General features: G+C 35.7%; 1 protein-coding gene across 3 annotated transcripts in view; it reads right to left on the bottom strand.

Annotated features, from left to right (window-relative positions):
- The window catches only part of NBAS (NBAS subunit of NRZ tethering complex), a 163,294-nt gene that overhangs the window by 114,823 nt on the left and 26,666 nt on the right, over nucleotides 1-21,805 (bottom strand). For all 3 annotated transcript variants that reach the window (XM_061989926.1, XM_061989927.1, XM_061989925.1), the window contains exons 13-24: nucleotides 21,106-21,169; nucleotides 19,606-19,799; nucleotides 18,495-18,752; nucleotides 17,605-17,730; nucleotides 16,322-16,473; nucleotides 15,331-15,465; nucleotides 14,989-15,067; nucleotides 14,161-14,265; nucleotides 13,745-13,881; nucleotides 1,571-1,654; nucleotides 792-945; nucleotides 279-464 (exon numbers count right to left, since the gene is read on the bottom strand). In XM_061989926.1, coding sequence (XP_061845910.1) covers nucleotides 279-464; nucleotides 792-945; nucleotides 1,571-1,654; nucleotides 13,745-13,881; nucleotides 14,161-14,265; nucleotides 14,989-15,067; nucleotides 15,331-15,465; nucleotides 16,322-16,473; nucleotides 17,605-17,730; nucleotides 18,495-18,752; nucleotides 19,606-19,799; nucleotides 21,106-21,169 — 1,674 coding nt within the window. The remainder of the gene's footprint in view (nucleotides 1-278; nucleotides 465-791; nucleotides 946-1,570; nucleotides 1,655-13,744; nucleotides 13,882-14,160; nucleotides 14,266-14,988; nucleotides 15,068-15,330; nucleotides 15,466-16,321; nucleotides 16,474-17,604; nucleotides 17,731-18,494; nucleotides 18,753-19,605; nucleotides 19,800-21,105; nucleotides 21,170-21,805) is intronic.

Here is a 21,805-nt window from a genome sequence, read left to right on the forward strand (position 1 = left end):
ACTGGATTTATTAACGTCTAGTCCTGTGCCTAGGACAAGGAAATAGGTCTTTGAGAAATGAGCCATTTAAGATTTTGTTAAAAACAAAGAAATGAAGAAAAAAACCCTCCCCCACAATAAAAAAGGAATAGTGGAAGTGTTAAATTATTGTTGAATTAAAGATTGAGCTTCATCAGAAAAATGTCAGACACTAACAGTATCTTTATATACATAGGATCTAGAGTAACATGAATTACTGGAAATTAAGGTATACTTACTGATTTATACAAAATACTTACATTCGTCATCAACAGTCTCAGCTTTTCAATGTCTTTCATCTCTACAAGTTCCCTCAAAGATAAGGTTCGATCACCATCAGTCTCATAAACTACTGTCTCCAGAGTGATCAGATTGTCACAAAGCACCTGCAGACCAGGAATATTCCTTTCCATGCCAAGACGAACAAGGGACAGAGCACAGTCCACCTGAAAAAAAAAAAAAAAAACACAAAAATAACCTGCTGTACAACTGATTGATAAAAAACAATAAAAGTTCTACTGTCTGCTATGATAAGGCAAGTGAAAGGGAATCTAGTGACTCCCTATTCATTCCTACAGAGCAATTATTAGGCTCACTAAACTTTAGACAGCATAAGTACATTACAAAGAAAAATCAAAATACTTCAAAAGTCATAATGAGGCTTGAGACATAGAATATACTGCTGAGTGAAAAGCATCCCATCAGGAAGTATCAAGGCAGGATTCTGTTGAAGAAGGCATTAGCCATCATCATTTCCTCACTGCTATTCTCACCTGCATCGCATATTTTTCAATTTCCTGTGCTCTGCTCAAATACCAATCAGTAACGAGATCTACAGAAAGGTCAGTAGTCCTGTACTTCAGTAACTCAGGTTGTGTTTCATAGAGAAATTCGCCTTCATCCTGTAAAGTTGGTTCCACAATCATCCTTTTCAAAAAACAAAAAGTACATGTTTAAGTATACATTTGCTTGCATTTTTTTCAACATCAGTCTTTTTCCTAAAACTTCTGGTTGTTCTTAAAGAAAATTATGCAACCAACCTACCATCAAAACAATAATTTGATGAGACTCAAATACTAGGCAGAAAAGTGTTTTGTCAGCAAATGAACCAATAAAACATTTGAAACTTGACCTAGAAACAAAAAAAAATATTGCTACTGAAGACATTAACATGCCCAACCTCTGCTTTCCATCTGTTCCTCATGCAGTGAAATGTGGTTTTGTGATCCATTAACACTGCTACAGTAATGTTATGGTTGACAAGTTACAGGGCAGAAGGAAGAAAAATCAAATGAATATTTCCAACAGTAACCTTTCCCCTGCTCACAAGAATTTGCAAAAGTTACTCATCACACAAATCACATATAATATAATGGTGTAACATGAGTGTTTGCTCAGTCAGTCTCACTAAGAAAGCTGAAAACACAAGTCAGTGTGCACAAAAATAAGATGTGAGTCTTACTGGAGTATTTCCTACATTTTAAGAATTAGTAGGTAAATTTTTTATGTGAAATGTACATAAAGATAGAAAAAAACCTTTTTTGCTTTTTACCTGCACTCTGCTTTTTCACACCAGTCTTCTTCACGATGCTTTTGCTCATTCCAAGGAAGGATTTTCAATGTTCCCCGCTTGTAACTGGTATGAGAAAAAAGGGAATCTTCATAAGCTGTTTTTTTTTTTTTTTTAATTGTGGTAGTCTTCAATTAATGGAATACAAAGCATTTCAGTGAATTCGGAATAAGCATTTGCAGTACTAATTCTTTAAGATTTATCACTTCTTACTGCAGCTATATAAGTATGTCATTGTGATATTATTTGTATAAACATATATTCTACCTATACCATTAAAGATCCACTAAAAAACTTAATTATTTACTTACTAATTGTACATTTAAAAGAAAAAAAAAGGAAAAGAAAAAGCTGAGTACATGCTTTAAGAATTTTTACAGCTTCACAGTAATCATTCTGACTTCATATGCTGTCACGGAAGACTGAAATGAGCAAAAACCTATGATCTTCACAGCTTCAAAACAGTATAATTCTTCAAACTGTAGAATAAATACTAATACTGAACCAAAACTCTACTGATCTTCTCAATTAAGTAAAAAGAAAATGCTAAGTTCTAGCATTTGTAGAAATAATAAACAATGCATGAAGATATTAAAAGCTTCAGCATAGCAGAGCAATAAGCTATTCTATGTCTCATTTGTTTTTTCTTGGCCCTGATAATAAACAGTCATAGCAATACTACATGGACAATCATTATCTATATATTAAAAACTGACACAATCTTCTCATCCTTGAAGAGCAGCACTGTAACTCAGCTTAAAAAGAAACACAATTCTAACAAACAAATAAATTCCACAGTATAACAAAAGTCAAAACAAAACACTAGAAATTACTAACTCCCTCTTATTTAGCAGCAGCCATTAAATGCATCTACCAGAGCAACGCAAACTCATACTAACTGCCCTGTATACAAACACATTTGTCCCAGAAGGTCTGCTACTCATCTTGTCCCTTCTCTATGCACTAACAGTAATACCTTGTGTTTTATCCATAGTAACCTCCAAATGAAACATGAATTAGAAATCCAGTAATAGATTGGCAGACACAGATCTTCAGGCTATAAAAGTCAAAAGAAAGGAGAGAAGATAGAAAACTGCTAATTTCTGTGTCTCAGCTATATACATCTGTGCTCAATTCCAGTTCAGTTGGACAAAATATTCCACAATTATCTTTTAGGTATCATGTAGCAACATTAATGAAAAGTAACTAATAACGTAATTCCAAATTAACATTGGTGCCATAAGCACTTGGATTAAACTCACTTTCTGGTTTTTTAAAGACTCATTGTCATACCATGTATTTTCAGGTTTGTGGTGAGCTGTTTAAGTCCTAGATAACACAATTTATCAAACAATTTCAGATAGTCATGTTTAAAATTTAGTTCATAAATTAATGGTCATATTTCAAATGTCATACATGAGAATGTCATTACTTAAGGCCTAGACTGTAGTTGTAAAGGTTTTCTTTATCAGTTGCAGTATCAACAGAAAAGCCGAAGTGTGATAAATACTCCCTTACAAAATATAAAATCAAGACAGAATGAACAGGTGCCGATCAATAATGTTCTCCTTTTCTATCTCCTATTGAACATAAAGTGAAATTGGAAAAAAAAAATATATTGCCCAAGACAATTTATTTTCATAGTAAGTTTTTTCCATCCCCTTCCCAGTAGGTTTAAGAAGACATTTCAGAGGAAATTGCTTGGTTGTTTGGATTTGGGGGATGGGTAGTGGGGCACAGGGAATTATCTTTTTTTGTTCTGATTTTTTGGCTAGTTTTTTGGGATCATCTTTATTAACACTCCTTCTTGGAGCAGGGGGGTGTTGTAGGGGGGAACAAGAGCTTTTATACAGCAGAGAAAAGACAAAGGTTTTATTTTAGAAGCTATTTCAAGTCATGTCTGCAAAACTGTAACAGAATTACCATGAGAGAGCAACAACAAGAGGAGATTTTTAGGTAACAAGTCCAATTTCACTTTACAGATAGCTTTTTTTGCCAACATTAGGTACACATACTTACACCTTAAGTAATATTCTGCCTTCAAGAATTATAATGCTAAGATTTTGTCATTTTACTGCACCAAAAAAAGACATCTCACATGGGTCTGTAAGACCTGACTGAAAGACATAAATTTTAATAAGCTTCTATTTATAGATATTAGAGGTAAAGAGAGATTCAGTAATTGGTAAGGACCAGATTGTAACAGAAGCTCTCATAAAGCAGCCTGAGGGCTTTTGCAGTTTCAGATGTTGAAGAACCACACCACCAGGCTGAGAGCTGAGAGGAGCATTCAGACCACATTCTGCCTTTCCCTTCATCTCATTCATGTAGCTCCACCAACAACAGTTAACTACTGTTAGTCTCTCACCCACCCCTTAAGACAACATTTTAAAGAGAAGACAAACTGTGCCCCTATCCTTCTTGCCCAAATTTGGCCTTTTACATGAGTCAAAATAAACCAAGACAACAGAAGTTTAGAACACAAATTTCAAGACATGCATGCATATGGCATCTGAATGACAAGGAATCAAGACATTCTAAAACTCACACATACTTTCCTAATGCTACTGTCTCTCAATATGAGGCCTGAAGAGAAAAAAATCTAGTGATCCAAGCCTGTACTGACAAATACTACATTGAACACATTCTTCTTAATTAGCTTGCCACATTGTCAATACTTGCCACAGATGTGGCAAAGCTACATTCTGAAATTACAGCTCCAGTTAAGAACTTTTTTCTTATCAGATTCAATAGCACAAAAGGTTTGTAACCACAGTTGGCAAAACTTACAAGTTTTCTTAGCTGACTTGAACATCAGGATGAATTATGTTTATTCCCTCCAATTATTCTTAACAGTTGAGTCAGTTTCCTGACGCCGATAAACAATATGACAAATAGTTTAAATTTTATGCAAGTAAAAGTTGTCCTCAGCTCAATTCAGAAAACAATCTGTACTTCCCTCTCCCCATCTTAAAAGGATATTTTCTTCCCTATTCCTGTAACACAGAACACATCTAGGTTTGCCTTTAAATTCCAACTGATTCACATGTTTATAAAAAATATGTTTAAAATAAAATCCTTTCTGATTAACAGAATTCATAGATTAAATATATACATCATTCAAACTAACTTCCCCAAATCCCATTAGGGCTTACAGTTTCAAATAAAGTTGAAAGCTCATCACTTAAAATGCTTTGTGAGGAAGATCTCACTCAGAGTTCCCAGACTTAGCTCTCTTGGTTTCACAGTTGCTTTGCTTCACCCTTTCCTCTCATATCCAAAATTCATCACACCAGGAAATAACTGGAAGCTCTGTCATCCTCTGCCTATGTTACTCAACAAGGTACAATAGAAAAAAAAGCTGAAAAGTACAGTGACAAGCCATGTGAATGACCAAATGTAAATACTGTGTGGTCATCCCTTCTGTTGAAAGCCACATCAGACTGAAGATTCTTAGATGAAAAAAACCAACCAATATGCTAAGACTGATATAAAGCTGTTAGGGTTTTTGTCTCACTTGTATGGGAAAACATTTCACTGGCTTTGCTTTCTACAGCACTGATGAGACTAGTAGGGTCTCATTTGAAATAAAAAGCAGCAAACAGCGATGTACACCATATGCAGTTCAGCTGCTAGCTACTTGCTGGGTCTATTTAGGTTAAAAAAATATAAAGAATTTTCTAAGGCAGTGTCAGGAAAGTGTATTATGTCTAGAAAATACTTGGTTAGGAATATTTGAGCCACGTATTATAGACACTTGAGAAACTTCAGGTAAATGTTGTAATGTGCTTGCCTGTATCTATTTATTTCCTTGGCAAATGCTGTTGGTCATTTGCCTTTTAGGTGTATCTATCAATACCAATCGCATGTTTCAGCACAAGGTTTTACAGAAATGAAACCTGTAGTTGTCCAGACACCTAAATTCAAAGAGTACTATACGCATATTTCTAAAGGTTTTCATAAAAGCTTATTAACAGACCTTAGCAGGAAATAGGAAAGAGAATACTTTTCAGTTCATATGAAAGAATCATCATGTAGCAAAACCTTGCCTGGAAAAAGTCTACTCAATTTTTCAATTCTCACAGCAGAAAAAGTTAAAAGAGTTCAGTATTTTAAGTCAAATGTATGGATAAACCACAGAAAATTCTTTTGAAGTATTATCTGGTCTTGCTTGACTTGCCGTTTTGTACATATTCAAGTTCACTACAGGAAAAAGGTGAGAGTGAAGTTTTTCATTTATAAAGTTCTCACCGAGAGTTAAACAGCACTCAGTAACTATCTCTTCTAAATGCAAAAAGAAAACAACACAACACAGAAAACCAAAAAGGATACAACTAAAAAATATCTCACATTAGTAAAAATCCATTATAGAAAGTCAGTTTTAAAAGATACAATTCTTACCAAGTTGACAAAAAAGCAAAACCCGACACTGAAGAAATTCAGAATTCCCTCTTGCACTCTACATGACTGCACCCAACTGTCCTTACTTTCTCTCCTCATTCTGAAAAATTAAGAGAAACTATTCGTATTTCAATTCAAATACTGGACTGGAAAAATCAGTCACTAGCAAAGGATGGGAGATCCCTTTACCTGTGTCCTTTATAAAGGCCAAAAAAAAATTAAATCACTCTGCTTATCTTGACATTTCTTGCAAGGTTTTTTCTTAACTTAAGAGTTATGGTTTTGCAGAGGTCTTTTCTCCTCATATTTCCATATCAGTAACTCCAGTGACTCATAAAGAGAGAGCAAGTAAACTGTGGAAAAGTAGCTGTTAAAATGGAAGCAAGCCAGCTGAGAAAGATTTCAGGCATCAAAATATCACTGCATTCTGCAAACTCAAACATAAATACAGATGAGGTGCAACAGAAAACATACAGACATGAACACAGATATGCAAAGAAGGAGGGAGAGCTTTTATTTTTCTAGCGTGCTCTTATTTGCAATACATATGCAGCAAATTCAGCTGAACTGGGGCACATCAGAACCACCACATATGCTCTGCATACAGTAAGTAGGTGAATCTACCTCATCTGGAAGTGGGGAATTTAGCATGCACAGGTACCTTGCTCTATGTGCAGCATACACTCTATGCTACTGCATCCAGAATTCATTAGTCTCTCTGCTTATGCCAAGCAAGTTTACAGTTTGTTACAGAACGTGACATCCCAGAGTGGTCAGAGACATGAGCCGGTTAAGTCTGCATTACTGTGCAGTGGGCACTCACACAAAATTCCAGATATGGGGACAGATCATTGTAGTTGATGGCAAGTGGTCTTGTTTTCCAATTAACAGAAATTGTGTCATACTGTAACTCTACAAATATTAGTGTGAGGGCTTTTGTGTTATTTGGGGTTTTTTTCCTGAGGTGCCACTTCCCCCCCACCCCCCTTCCGTCTATCCTTCTTTCTTTTCAATGGTACAATAAATGATTGGAGCCCCAGAAAACTGACAGATTACGGAGGTATTCAACTCTATTTCTTCAAAAAGAGCTGACTTTTCCCATATTGCTCTTTTCACTCTATTGTTTACATTGGCTTGGCAAGTCTTCCCATTCTTTTCTCTGGCAAAAGACGTCCATGCTATTGTAGTTTCTGTATCCTACCAACTGCATTTATTCAAACCTGCAGATTATTTTTCTCTCCAAGGACAGGCTTTCAAAAGATGGTCTAATTCAGTTTTAAGGTCAGAGTCCAATTCTTTCTATCATCAACAGCACCTGTGTGGATTTCTTTTTCCCTCAAGCATTTCATACAGCAGGCCTCATTCAGACTCATCTAGATAAGGATTAGAATTTAAAGAAACAAAAAAAACTCCCATGTAAACTTGTGCACACCAAATCCACACTCCAAGGCAAAAGGCAATTAATTGCATGTTTGCTTAAAGAAATAGCTGTTTTTAAGGGTAGTTTTCCTTTTTTTTCTAGAAATATTTAGAGAGTAGATAAATACTAGCTTTTTCCTTTTGTTTTTAAAATAATTTCTCATTTTCTGAAAAAATGTTATAAAAACTAATTCTGTATTTGATAGCTTTTGTGTTACATCTGTAAGAGCATTTATTGGAGTTGAGAAAGCTATATATGAAAGATATTTAACTATAAAAAGAAAGCAGTGTTTGCATCAAATAGTTTTGTTGTCCTATCAAAATTTATTTGAAAAATGTGTGGATTGCAGTTTTATTACATTTATTTTTTAAGTTATCTCAAATTTTCATGTTTTATGATAAGAGGAATAATACAGAATCCTGAACATGCAAGTCTTCTTTTTTACTGAGGACACATGTACACTTACCAAAATTTATGATTTTCTTATTTTACTGTAGGTAGACTGTGTTTTATTTTGGATTTTCTTTTATCCTACAATAATCTAGACTAGTCTTCCTTGTTGGTGTATGTCCTGCTTGTGCCCACCAGGCTCTCCAGACCCTTTTCAGCATAGCTGGTTCACTGTCAGTCAGTCTGTAGCCTTTATTATTACAAGAGTTTCTCCAGTTGCAAGAACAGGACTTAGCATTTGTTTTTCTTGAACTCCACAAGACTCTTGCTGGCTCACATCTCTAGCGTGTCCAGGTCCCTCTCAATGACAGCTCAGCTCCAGCATAGCAGCTCCTGTGAAATTTCTTCCGTGGTGACAGCTCATGTTCTTCACAGCTCCATCACAGCTTCAAATTCTCCTTCTCCTCACGCCTAGTGCCTACAGTACTTTTGCCAGCTCACTTTCTGCAGCAGCCTTCTGGCTCAAGTGAATTTTCTTGCTGCTTTCTCAGATCCCCACACAGGCCAGTTTGCAAAAGACTTTTCCTCCAAACCACTACTCGTAACTTTTACATAGACAACAAGAACCTTCCTCACTCCTACCAGAAGTCAATCCAGATAGCAACACAAGTCCCATCATGACAAGTTAATCTTTTCCTCAAAATTTTTTCTACTTGGTAGTGGACGGCAAGACATCAATTATTTTCTTTTTCAAACACATCCCTGAAATAGAATCAACTGCATTGACCCCTCTACCACTAAACTATTTTTCCTTCTTTTTCTTAGTTGCAAAAATTGCACATAAAATCTAAGCCCTTCTTATTTATTGTGCTGTAGCACTATACAAACAAACAAAAAGAACTGACCATGGCATTAATTATTTTAACATGAACGCTTCTGAATCATCCTAAAAACAAAAGCAGTTCAACTTCAGAAGAAAAGCTAATACCAAAAAATGAGGACTATCGATTAGACAGTTCAGTAAACTTATTTATATACAGATGCTAAAAAGAGAAGAGATGAAGCTTCATTGAAACTGCAGTGCCACAGGCAGTAACTAAAAACCTAGTTCAGCAGAAGAGATCATTATGGAAAGGCTAAGTTAACTACTTATGAACCTCTTCCTTTAATTGAGTAGTTTTTATCTATTCATAGATAAAAGTCAACTATGTGGAAATTTTCAGGTTTTAAAAGCTTCACTAAGGCTCAGAAGGTATTTCCACTCCCATCTCAGTTTGTCAGACAAATGGAGCTCATTCACAATTCTCCCATAAAAATTCACTTTAAGGCCCAACTGAAAACCAATAATTGAGGAAGTTAAGGAGTAAAAAAGTAGAACGATAAAAAGTTGCCATCTTAATGAGAAGATTCTTACCACTAGTGTAATGTGCAATATAACAGACTTAGGGTTGTTGAGGGAACCATACGCTTCAATTTCTGAACTTGTGCGAGTTTAAAACCTGAGTGGTAATGTTGTAATATAGTAGTTAAATGTAGTAAAAAATACTAGAAAATTAAAAGAAAACGAAAAATACTCTGGTTATGTGTTTATAATGGTGGTAATGCATTATTTGCTACTGAGATCACCTTTAAAAACCAGTCTTAACTACAGACTAAGAACTTAGTTGTAGCTATTAAAAGCAGGGATCAGGAAGAACTGTGATCTCCGTTGACTACCTAAATTTTATCACCTTCACTTCAGTTGTCTTAAAAGATGAAGTCTGTCCATCTAATGTGTCTTTGAGCATGAATCCCAATGACTAAGAGACATCAGAGATTGAGAAGCCATCATTATAAAAAGAAGCTGAGAAATAATCCAAGAAGTAGAAAAACATTACAATCACAATTCTGCAAAAACACATTACTGAGTAATGCCGGTCTATCACAATAGGAATTTGAAGTCAATAGGCATGTAGAACCACCGATCTGTCCTAGTATTTCAGATTCCTTCTCAACTACAGGAGCTGCTGAGTATATACAACTTGGAGCCATTTTCAAGAGTCTCACAAATACATAAATCCTCTGCTCAGACATTACAAACCTCTTCCTGAACAGTTCTGAGAGCAATCCCTAAAGATGCTAACCTACAAACGTGCTAAAGGTCAAAAAAAAAAAGTATATCTACCACTTGAGACTTCATTTCTTTTCCTGTATCTCCTCGTAAAAAAAACAAAACAAAACACTTTTCCTAAAAACTTGGCTCAGAAGACAGGAAAAAAATAATTTGTCTACCTTATTTTCCCCTATCTGTTATGCCAACTCTTCCTTGATTGATAGGACTTTTAAAGTTTTGTGACACTAAATGCCATCCTAATGTAAATAACATCCCAGTAATAAGAAAAATAACTGCTTTATACACTTACAGAATGCACTAACAAAACAAGCCTTTCCTTCACAACGTTCTTAGAATTTACTATCTGCAGATGAAAGGAAATGGCAACCTTTACAAAAACTCTTCCCATAGGTAATGAAATCCTTCACATGCAGCACTTCTATGCACACTCACATTGGTGGCACTACACAGCACTCATGTTTCAATACCTCTGGCTTTGGCAATAGCTATAGGTGCCTATTTGTCCCATCCCACCTGTTCCATGCAGAAACAAGACAGCACCTCTAACACAGTCACAATTTTTTCCTCAGCCAGATGCTACTATACATGGAGGAACTAAGAGAACACAAAGCAATGTTGTGAATTTCCATAAGGATAGGTGTCACAGCTGAGAGCCCCAGCTGGGAACCAACTCTCTCATCATTTAAAGTGGTCCATATAGACAGACACGGTACAGTCCATTCGCAGCAGTATTTCATCCTATATACACAGAGTCATAAATATGAAGACCCAGAAGACAAACTACTGTATTTTTTTCTCCGCCAAAATCTTTTCCGCCTGTAGAGCTGCACATGACACAGCAAGAGGTCTCAGCTGCAGGAAGCCAAGCAGCAAAGACGGAAGATTTTCACAAAAACAATAAGCTAAAAGAAAACACAAGATAGATTTGTCTTTGTTGCAGATGAAGTAAAAAATCCTGTACATACCTCATTTCATAACTGCAACTGGAAAAACAGACTAAACAGTTTCCTGATTCCTTTATAAGATTTTTCTAGAGACACTGAATCTATCTCACCCATTTTCCCGAGACTCCTGTAATTACAAGTTGCATAAGCCCAAAAGACAGTAAGTCATAATGCTGCAGAAATTTTCTTCTACCAATTAAAACACTGGGGTTTATATTTTCGCATTGTTTTCCTTTCATTCAGAAGTTCATTAATTACAGTCAGCGTTAGCAACTTTTTGATATTATGTATGGAAGAGTTATATAAGTTGTATTGTAACCTTGTTTGATCGGTTAATTTAAGACTAATTATGTCTACATACTGTGTTCTACAGAGAACTAAACCAGATACGCATTTAAACTAGATTCTATAATAAGAAGTTTGGATCCACAGAACGCCAGTAATTCTATTCATACTAATAACCCAATAATTAAAAAAACAAATGCTGGAACTAAAAGGCCAAATAAACTCACTTAAAATGACCAAGAACTTCAAATGTCTTTGGTTAACATGGATTCTGTTTGATTCATATTAAACAAGACTTGCCAGAAGCTGAAGCTATTTGGACTAGGAGAGAGACTCATCACAGTTGGGAAAAACAAAAAAAAAAAAAAACCCAGAAAACCAAAAACCAAACCATAAAACTTTTTAAATTAACAAGAAAATGTGACTTTGCACAACTCAAGTCTATTTCATTAGTGTACTATTTGCATTAATAGATACTTTTGCCGATATATATTTAATTCCATTACATTATATTCCCTAAAACTCTGGTCCATTATTTAGCGATGCTATGTGGGTAATTGGTTTTGTAAGAGTGAAAAAGTTCTAGATGTTCTCATTGGCCTTCCTGGCCATGAGGGCACATTGCTGGCTCATCTTTAGTTTGTTATCAACCAGGACTCCCCAGTCTCTCTCCAGAGTTGCTCTCCAGTAGGTCAATCCCCAGCCTGTTGTTCCTCCCCAGGTTCAGGACTCTGCATTTGTCCTTGCTGAATCCCATGAGGCTCCTCTCTGCCCACCTCTCAAGCCGGTTGAGCTCCCAATGAATGGCAGCACAGCCTTCTGGGGAATCAGTCAGTCCTCCCAGTTTGGTGTCATCAGCCAACTTGCTGAGGGTACACTCTGTCTCCTCTCATCCAGGTTGTTGATAAAGATGTTGAACAAGACTGGCCCCAGAACCCATCCCTGTGGAACTCCACTGGCCACAGGCCTCCAACTCGATTCTGTGCCATTGATCACCACCCTCTGGGCTCTATCAGTCAGCCAGCTCTCGATCATCATACAGCCAGTTCTGTCATTAAGTCAGCTCTCACCATCCACACATCCAAGTCACACTGCTTGAGCTTTCTGATGAGGATGTTATGGGAGACATTGTCAAAGCCTTGCTGAAGTCAAGGTAGGTGACTGCTGCTGCTCTTTCCTCATCTAACCAGCCAGTTATATTCTCACAGAAGGCTATCAGGTTGGTCAAATAGGATTTCCCCTTGGTGAATCCGTGTTGAATCCCCCTGATAACCATCTTTTCCTTCATGTGTTTCAGATGGCATCCTGGATGAGTTTTTCCATCACCTTTCCAAGGGGAGGCTGACCAGCCTGTAGTTTTATTCAGTCTTATTCAATATCTTTGGTTTCTTAAACCAAATCATCACAACAAAAATGAAAAACTAAAACCAAGAACAAGCAACCCTTCAGAAAGTATGGTGACCTATTTATGAATACCAACAAATATCATAACCCCATTTAAGAAGACCTTTCTTACCTCCCTCTCACATTATAAATCTTATCAAATGTAACAGACAAATTAGAATATATTTTACAAGTTTTATGAATACTGCAATAATTTTGCTTCATGGTCCTAACTGTTACCTTAAAGAGAAGGCTAAAATACCTATTTTCACAATGCAACTAAGTAATTGCTTCCTTAATACTACCAACACAAGGGGACTGGTAAGAATAGAGAGTCTAACTTATGCTCAAAATGCAAAAAAAGTGGCAAGTATTATAAGCTAAGAAAAATATCAGGAGAATGGACTGATGAATTAAAACATCCTCTTCTACATGGAGAATTATCCAAGTGGGATTGTTAAAATTTTGAAGTGGAAAAACTGTGCTGGAAGTCTACCAAAAAAAATTCTACTGGCTACTCCAAAAACTATTCCTCTGAAGTAGAGCTTCAAAGTCATATTATAAAATATTAAATAAAGAAATCTGCCCAGTTCTTTATAGGCATAGAATAATATGCTTCAAAACTAATTTCATAAATCAAGGGTCTGAAAGAGATATTCTAGAAACAAACAAACAAAAATCTTTTAATTAATACAGAGAACATTATTATGATGTTCAAGGAAGACTGTCTTATGAAAAGTTATATGAATTTGACAGTAAAACTAATATTTTATGTTGAAATGAAAGAGTAGAAAAGTTTGAATTTAAAGCTTTTCATAATTCTACCTAAGCAAGCTGCATAAGAGTCAGCCACAAGATTAATGATTTTGAAGTTACTGATTGCTTATGTGTTAAATTACATCTCAAAACAAATCGAGAAAAACATAATTGCTTCCAAAGAGCCCAACACTTTTGTCATTAATTTCCTAACACTGGGCAGTTTCAGATCACAAAAAGCCATGCTTCCACTAAATGTGTCTACTTTCCTGATGACAACCAAAAGAGACCAAAAAGCTTCACTGGCACAAAGTAAAACAGAAAACAAAGGTTTGTCAAGTACATAAAGACAAAGCTGCCCATGCTCCCAGGTAATAGTAAACAGCAGATTGTCATATATGGAGACTAATTGAAGTATTAGCCCAAAACATTCTTTCAGTTAATATCCATTGATGCATCCTTACCGAGCTTCGGGCAACAAGAAAGCATATTCATGTGGTGAAGTAGTTTCTGGAAAGTTGGAGAGAATTGCTTGTCTGTGTGGAAGTAAAGCTGATCCATGGAAAGTGAACAAAATGTCCAGTGCTCTGACATTGCTTTCCTAAAGAGCAAAACATTAAGTTGCAGGACTAGCTTAAGATTGATTTAGATTGAAAAACAAACAAGAAATGCAAGCTAAAGTCATGCAACAAATACTTAATTTCAAAATTTCCTTTAGCAGTAATGAAAATTAGCTCAGAGTAACTGCATTTATTTACAAATACCCCTTCCACCTCTAAAATTCTCACTGAGAGTCAACTAAGTTCCAAGGGGAAATGCATTTAAGTGCCAACAGCAATAGAAAAACAAAATTAAATTCTAGCAAAGTAAATATTAATACCCGAGCATAAGTTCTTCCTGAAAGTACAATATTCTGGTTTCTGAACTTCTTGAAAAATTCTCCATCATAATGCTGTTCAGCTGCACGAGGACCTCCAAGGATTTCCTTTAAAACAATCCACACAATTTATAAGAGATCGGGTTTTTTGCAAGATTTACAAAAGCATCAAAAACCCTACAGATTATCTTAGGATTAATGAGATATATGTGGAAAAGCACACCATTGTTTTTCATTTGTTTCATTATGAAAAAAGTATGCATTTTTGACTGATAAGCTAAGACAATTGTTTGTCATATTTTATTTAGGGTTTGGACAACATTAGTTACAAAGATGTGGTAAAAAGTCATTAAATGACTAGTGCCAACTGCAAAGTTAACAGTGAAAAACAAAGCAAAAATACAGTTTGACATTCCAAAAAGCTTTCACTTTGGTAAGCTCATGGAAGAAAAAGATTCATTACAGAATTTGAATAAAACTTGCTAATTGGACTGACTGAAGGAAATAATACTAATACTGCATCAACTCCACAACCTATGCTGTTTCAAAATTAAATCCCTGCAGACTCAGTATGTTCAAATCCAACTTCTGCTCAACCATACCTCTCAACACTAGAAACTGGCTATTTGAAACAATAAAGCAGGAGAAACACAGTTCCTTGAACAGAAAACAGCTTACTTTTCTTAAGTGAGAGACTGTGGCATTTCATGAAGGCTATAAACATTAATACAAATGTAACAGAAAAAACATGATGATGTGCTGAACAATGTACATGGTTATCTACAGAATAAGAACTCAATAGAACTGTAGCCTGTTACCAAGTTTCCTCACCTCATAGGTTTCAAGACGATCAAGGTAAGTTAACAGCTTCAGCCTGCTACGGCAGAGTTCTTTCTGTTCCAGTGTTAGCCTGTGTTCAAAAAAGGAACTGTCATGCTTGTAATCAATACTGTACATCATGTGTATATGAATGTACACATTTTCATGACTTTGTGTGCTGGAATATATCAAGACGTTGAGTAAACTGAGCACTTCAACACAGTATAATGCCAATTAAAATTTAAGCCACTTTCCTATTAGAATAACATATGTGACAGTAATTATAGTGTTACAACTGTGTGGTTATAAGAAACTTTTAACTCCAAATAAAATACGGCCAAACATTTCATTTACTTTGAGAAGTTTACTGATAATAGGAGTTCTTGATGCTTTTTAGCCTTTTTTTCCTTTCTTGTATCCATTTCTTCATCTGGGGACCAAAAGTCCTCATAAGGAATTTCAATGTCCACATCTCCTGGTAAGATAAATCTGGAAGACAAAACCAACAAAGTGATCAAAGTTAACAGAAACACCCAACAAAACTATATATTGAACTAACTTTTGAATAAATATACTAATACAGTTTTCCTCCATTTATGTCTCGACTAAAAATCTAAACTGTTATAGAAAGTGCTAATACTGATTTTTGCTGTTGTAAAAGCAGCAGGTACTCATCACAAGCCAACAAGAGACATTACCTCTTGTTTCCATTCACTCCCTAAAATAAACAAGAAACCCAAATTACTAACTACACAGCTACAGTCATTGATAAAAGTTACTAAATTCCACAGGTAGCACTGAGATAGACAGCAGCTCTACAGAACACAAAGGTAATACCAAAGTGCATGAACAAAGAACAAACTCTTCCATTTCTGTCACCAGGAACTGAAAACTGAAAAAAATTGTCTCTGCATGTTGTTTCCCCACTGACACACTGTGTTTTGATTTGTTCCCCTCCCTATTTGAACAACAGAAGATGATTAAGACATACAACAAAACATATCTATACGGGTAGTTTTAGTGTGCAGAAAAAGCAACAGATTCTTATAGAAAAATATTGATATCATAAGTTCCCTACAATGAAGAAAACACAAGTGACCCAGAAAAGAGTTTGGAAAAGGCAATTCAAAATAAACAATGATTTAGAAAAGTAAACTGAGAATAGGTACCTTTGGATATCTTTAGGATGATTTGATTCAAAGCATTACCTATCTTTATGTCCTGAAAAAGCATCTTAATATTTTCATTAGTGGTTGACAAAAAAGGGTTCCCAAATTATCAGAAAAATACTTCATACACCGTTCTTTTAAGAGAAAACAAACAGAAAAAAACACTCTTCCCAAACCTGCCACCATCTTCTCCTTTTCCTATGGCCACGAGTGCCTCTAAGTCCGTGCCTTTCAAGCCATATTGGAGGAGCTTCTTAGCAGCATCCACATTCTCTGGAACTCTTTCCAGGCACTCATGAAGAACCCATGCTCGCTTCTTAATTTTGCTCTGTCCAAGAACAACAGTGTAGAGCCAACATTACATGCTTCAAGCCAAAGCAATAAACTGGGAACACTGAAATCTTTTAATATGTATTTTCCTCTTAAGAAAATGTTGAGTTAATCCAATGATTGACAATGTGAAGCAACAAAAGAGATAGAAATGCAAAAAACATAATTCCCTCAGATTGCATCTCTAGAGCTCCCTTCCAACCTCTACCGTTCTATGATTATATGAAATGATTTAGCATTTCATCAACTAAAACAGAAGTTATTATTTGTATTCTCTAATTAGTAGCACTCTTAAACTAAATCAACTGTGATACTTTTGTGCTAAAATACAGTTTTTATAAATCAAGTATATTCCACAAGAGCACCAGCATAACTCTCAGTATCAACCTTTTCATATGCCAATTGGATTCTGTGACAGAAAAGATGTAACAGGGTCACAGAATATTATTGGACTTACCAATTGACCTTTAGTTGAGGCTACACAGCATATAGAGAATTGGTACTTGTAAAAATCTTATTTTGATATTCAATTAACATCTGACTTGGAAAAAATCAGAATAGATTATATTTTCTTGATCTCTTGGGAGTATTTTGCCCTATAGCACCACTAGGTTGTGTAGCTTTGATGACATTTGACCGCTGAGTTTGAAGCCCTTCTTGCAAGGGAAAGCAAGTCCACATTGGATTCTACTGAAAAGCTCCAGTTGGAGGAAGCAGAGTTCACTGTAAATTTTCTTATCCGAAATTCGCTATATAGTTACTGATATCAACTTGACATTCCCCTCTAATTCCCCTTTATATTTCCAATTATTATTATTCGCTTGTCAGTCAACAACCTACCACCACATGTAGAGGAGAGATTACACAAGAGAAAGCAAGCTGATATTAACAGAAATTAAAAGATAAAGGAAATCTTTCTCTTCAAATAACTTCCAAGGTCTCTGGATCAGGTCTTCAATTAAAGAGATCATTCTATTCCACATGACATCAAATAGAATTTGCAGGACAGCTCTCCAAATTGCCACCAACTTATATTGCATAAATTAGAACAAATTGAGAGGTCCACTTCAGTAAAGATAAAACAGCTCTTTTGATAAGAAAGCCTATAAGTCACAAAAAACAAACCCACCAAGTAGTCTTGAATTGAAGCAACATTAACAGCTGACTTCCTCCACTGTCTTTGATAGACAAGATCAGAATCGAGGCCATATGCTTGCGCCAAAGACAAAGCTTCCCCATAGTCTTCATTATCAATCTAAAAAGCAAACACATGAAAATGAATGTCATCTGACTTCCATATTAATCCATAATTAATTCTGTGTCTTGAAAAAGGTAGAGAGATAATTACTGTGGGTATGCTTAAGCAGGTAAGAATGAGAATGGCTCAAGAAACAGATGAGCAAGACTCAGACCTGATGAACACCTTTAAAAATCAGAGATGTCTCCTCAATAAAAAAAAAAAAAAAAAAAAGAGAGATTTAGGAAAGCAGTATGACATCAGCACTCCTTGGAAACTCTAACAGCTATAGAGTGGGCTACTTTACTATCAGAATGATTAAAATGCCCAAGACCAAGTACTGCCTACAGGATTCAAAAAAATAAGGAAGTATCTGTTTGTTAAGTAACAGCACTAATGTGTCTGTATGCCTGGAAGAACATGCAAGTAAACTAGATTCAAATCAAAGTATAAGTTAATCTGTTCCTTAGCCAGTAACAAGATCAACTAATTCAATTCAATATATTTATCAAGTCTGTCTTGCATTATTTGTAAACACACAGGTACAATTCCAAGTCTGGCCAAGCTAATGACCTGCAAATGTCACTGCATTTCAATTATTGTTTAAAACTAGCATTATAATAATGATCCCTTTGATTACATAACACAATGCACTGTCAACTAAGAGACCCTTAGAAATATGTGTCTAAATCCTTCTGTTAACATAGCAAGAATTAAAAGAATAAATTTTTTTCCTAAATAAAGCAGATGAAGAAAATTACGACTTTTCCTTCTTTACTTACTTTTCTCTGGTACAGTTCCTCTGGAGTCGTGGACCTCAAACTGACAAGGCGGAAATTCTTTGTAATAGTACGTGGACGTTTCCGTGGAGGAGCAAATCGTTCCATTTCTGTCACAAAGTACAGGCCTTGCTTTAGGTAACTGAAGTATCTGTCCTTCGCAGAAGTTTCATCATCTGAATCGGAGTCATCTTCTCCCTCATCTTCATCACCAGGCCTGCTTTCCAAGCGTAATCTTTTTGGAACAAGTTTTATCTCACACTGCATAGAAAATATAAATATGAAGCATGAACCTAGTATGTCTCAACTACTTTGGTGGAGATTCACTCATATGTAATTTGTGGTACTTGAAATTTCAGAATCAACATCCTTCCTTGCCTTCTTTCAGTTTTTTCATTCTCAGTTTGCTCAACACGCTCCACAAACCCTGACTGCATCTGTCTTCTAGATCTGAGGCTCCATCCCTTACCTACTGAATCAAGAGTGACAGCTACTTAACAGGAATCCGCTGTTACACTAAACTTCCTACACTACCTCAGACAGGACAGAACTACAGAAACATCTTTGTACACTGCTGTATAACTTACTGCAGCATACAGCAGTGCTTTCAAGCCTTAGCTATTCAAAGCTATTCAACCCAAATGTAACCTCAGGCTAAATCCTAGGCTTAATATGCCAGTCATTGGCTGTATCTTATTTCATCAACATACATGCAAGCTTCGTATTTTTATTTCCCTTCATCTAGCCAGACAGTTATGCCCTCTTAGAAGGCTATCAGGTTGGTCAAGTAGGATCTCCCTTTGGTGAATTCATGTTGAATCCCCCTGATAACCATCTTTTCCTTCATGTGTTTCAGATGGCATCCTGGATGAGTTGTTCCATCATCTTTCCAGGGATGGAGGGGAGGCTGATCAGCCTGTAGTTTCCTGGATCCTCCTTCTAGCTTTTTTTGAGGACTGGATTGACACTGGCCTTCCTCCAGTTCTCAGGTAACTTACCAGTCCTCCACAATGAATCGAAAATGATGGAGACACAACAGTCTTAGGACTGCAAGTACAAAAGCAAACTGTTCTAATGTATTCTGAAAAGGTATCTGATTGTGCACATTTCTCACCTCCAGACTTAGAAATCCTCCATCATGAGCTGAAGTTACCTGAGGAGAACTCTCAAACCATTCACAAGACTTTCCCAACAAGTTCTTTAACGTCTTAACTGATGACACAGTCAATGCACCAGAGCAGCGAGCCAGGATAACAGAGTTATCTGCCCACCAATTTACATCTATCAATGGGTAATAGGATTCTTTATCTAAAAAAAATAAACAAGTAAGTAAGAACACACCTAGAAAGAAACAACGTTAAACACCAGAAAAGAAGGTACTATAATTACTAAGAGACTTCATCTGATGGCCTAATTTAACAAACATTTATTATTTTATATGCATCCTTAGTTTACTATGTTTGCATTTTAGATCAAATAATATTTTCCAAATCAGATCTACATTAAATACAACTGTTTTGGAGGAAAGTATCTAACTTAATTGTGGTTGTAATTACTTTTTAATGTTACTTGGAAAGACAACCCCTAGTAAATTAATTTACTTGTGCAAAATATGATAAACGTCAGATATGTTTTATAAAGATCTGCTTCAATACTTCCCAGGCCATCTTTGACTAAGTCTGTCTGGCAACAAACATAATAGTGATGAAAATCAGAAAAGGTTATAATGCTTTGGAGGCTAAGTGACAACTACGGCCTACAATTTAGGACAACATGCTCACTAGACCGTTAGCTGAATTTGTTCACTATAGTGTCTTTTCCCACATTTCTGATGAAAGTTTAGTTTTCCCCAAACAGCACTGAGAAACATATCAGCTTATCACTTCTCTGCCACTTCAGTGTTTAGTCAGCAGTCTACCCACGAAGGTCAGGTGAATTAACACAAAGACAGAATCATCAAGAAAAACAGTAAAAGAATAAAGATCTTTGAATAATATAGACGTATACAAGCAGTGGTGAATGGATCATTAAATAGCTATTTAATGCCATGCGATAACCAGAGGATAAATTGGCTGCAGATGGCAGTCTAAATTTTGGGAAAAGAATAGAGACTGACATGAAGGAAGTCCAGTTAGAAGAAACACAGCCCTTTCGATTCAGATTTTTAAACTAGTATCTTTAAATTACATTAGGTTTCAAGATTTATTAGACATTCATAGAACAAAACGGTAAAAGTAAGTTTAGGTTTTAGACTGTCAACTCCAATAATGTGTTACCTATAATATTACGATGTACTGGCTTCTGATACAAGCTGAGATGTCTGCAGAATGTTCAGCATTGTGCAGTCATAATAACATGATTAATAATAAATGAAGTCCTGTACTAACTGAAATATCATCTTACTTATGGTTATGGCTACGAAAGTATTCCTAAGAGGATTTTTGAAAAACCTCCTGTGACATTCACTTAGCTATGCCTTGCTACAAATCATACATACGATTTTGGCAACTATTCTAATTGAGATTTGAATAAGCCATTTTAGGTCTTTGTATATTTGCAAAAATATTTTTAAGCACACAATGTTGTAAAATAATGATCCAAGTGTACCACATACCTTTTATTTTCTTTCTTTTTTCACTAGAGAGTTTCCAGTCTGGGTTGAGCTCATCATAACCTGGCTAAAATTTAGGAAAAAAAAGAAGAGTGTGAGGCAAAAAAAAAGGATTATATGCAAACAAATCAGCAAATCTTTGTAACACAATCTGTTTATCTTTTCTGCTGCTGACACACTCATTTCTCAGTGAAATTGCTCCCCATAAATTTAATCACAATACTGCAAAACACATAAAAATACACTTCTGGATCCCTAAAACACTATACCAGAAAAGAGAAGTACTATCAGATCTGGTCTCATCGGCATTAAACAGTAACTACACCCTGAAGACTTCTGAAAAAAAGGTTCTCCAGCAATCAGAAGCCCAACAAGTACTTGCTTTTCATGTCTATACACAGGATTGCATGCATCTAAAAGAAGAATCTTTAAAATAGTTCTCCTGATTGCTCTGTGTAGCATTCCTCAGTACCAGCCTAGTGCAGTGTTATACTTTGGTTATAATTATTTTCATAATTATAAAGCCCCTTTCAAGACTAGTGCAGCAAGAGAAATGGTGTTATTTAATGATGCACTACAACATTTAGAATTAGTAGACTGTTGCTGTGGTTTTAAACTTTATTTAGTAACATTACAATACATGGCAACCACACAAATGCAGATGACAGTAATCCTGCTCCTAACTGCAATGCAAAAGAATTAC

The sequence above is a fragment of the Colius striatus genome, chromosome 2 (assembly GCF_028858725.1).
Source record: "Colius striatus isolate bColStr4 chromosome 2, bColStr4.1.hap1, whole genome shotgun sequence".
Classification (NCBI taxonomy): domain Eukaryota; kingdom Metazoa; phylum Chordata; class Aves; order Coliiformes; family Coliidae; genus Colius; species Colius striatus.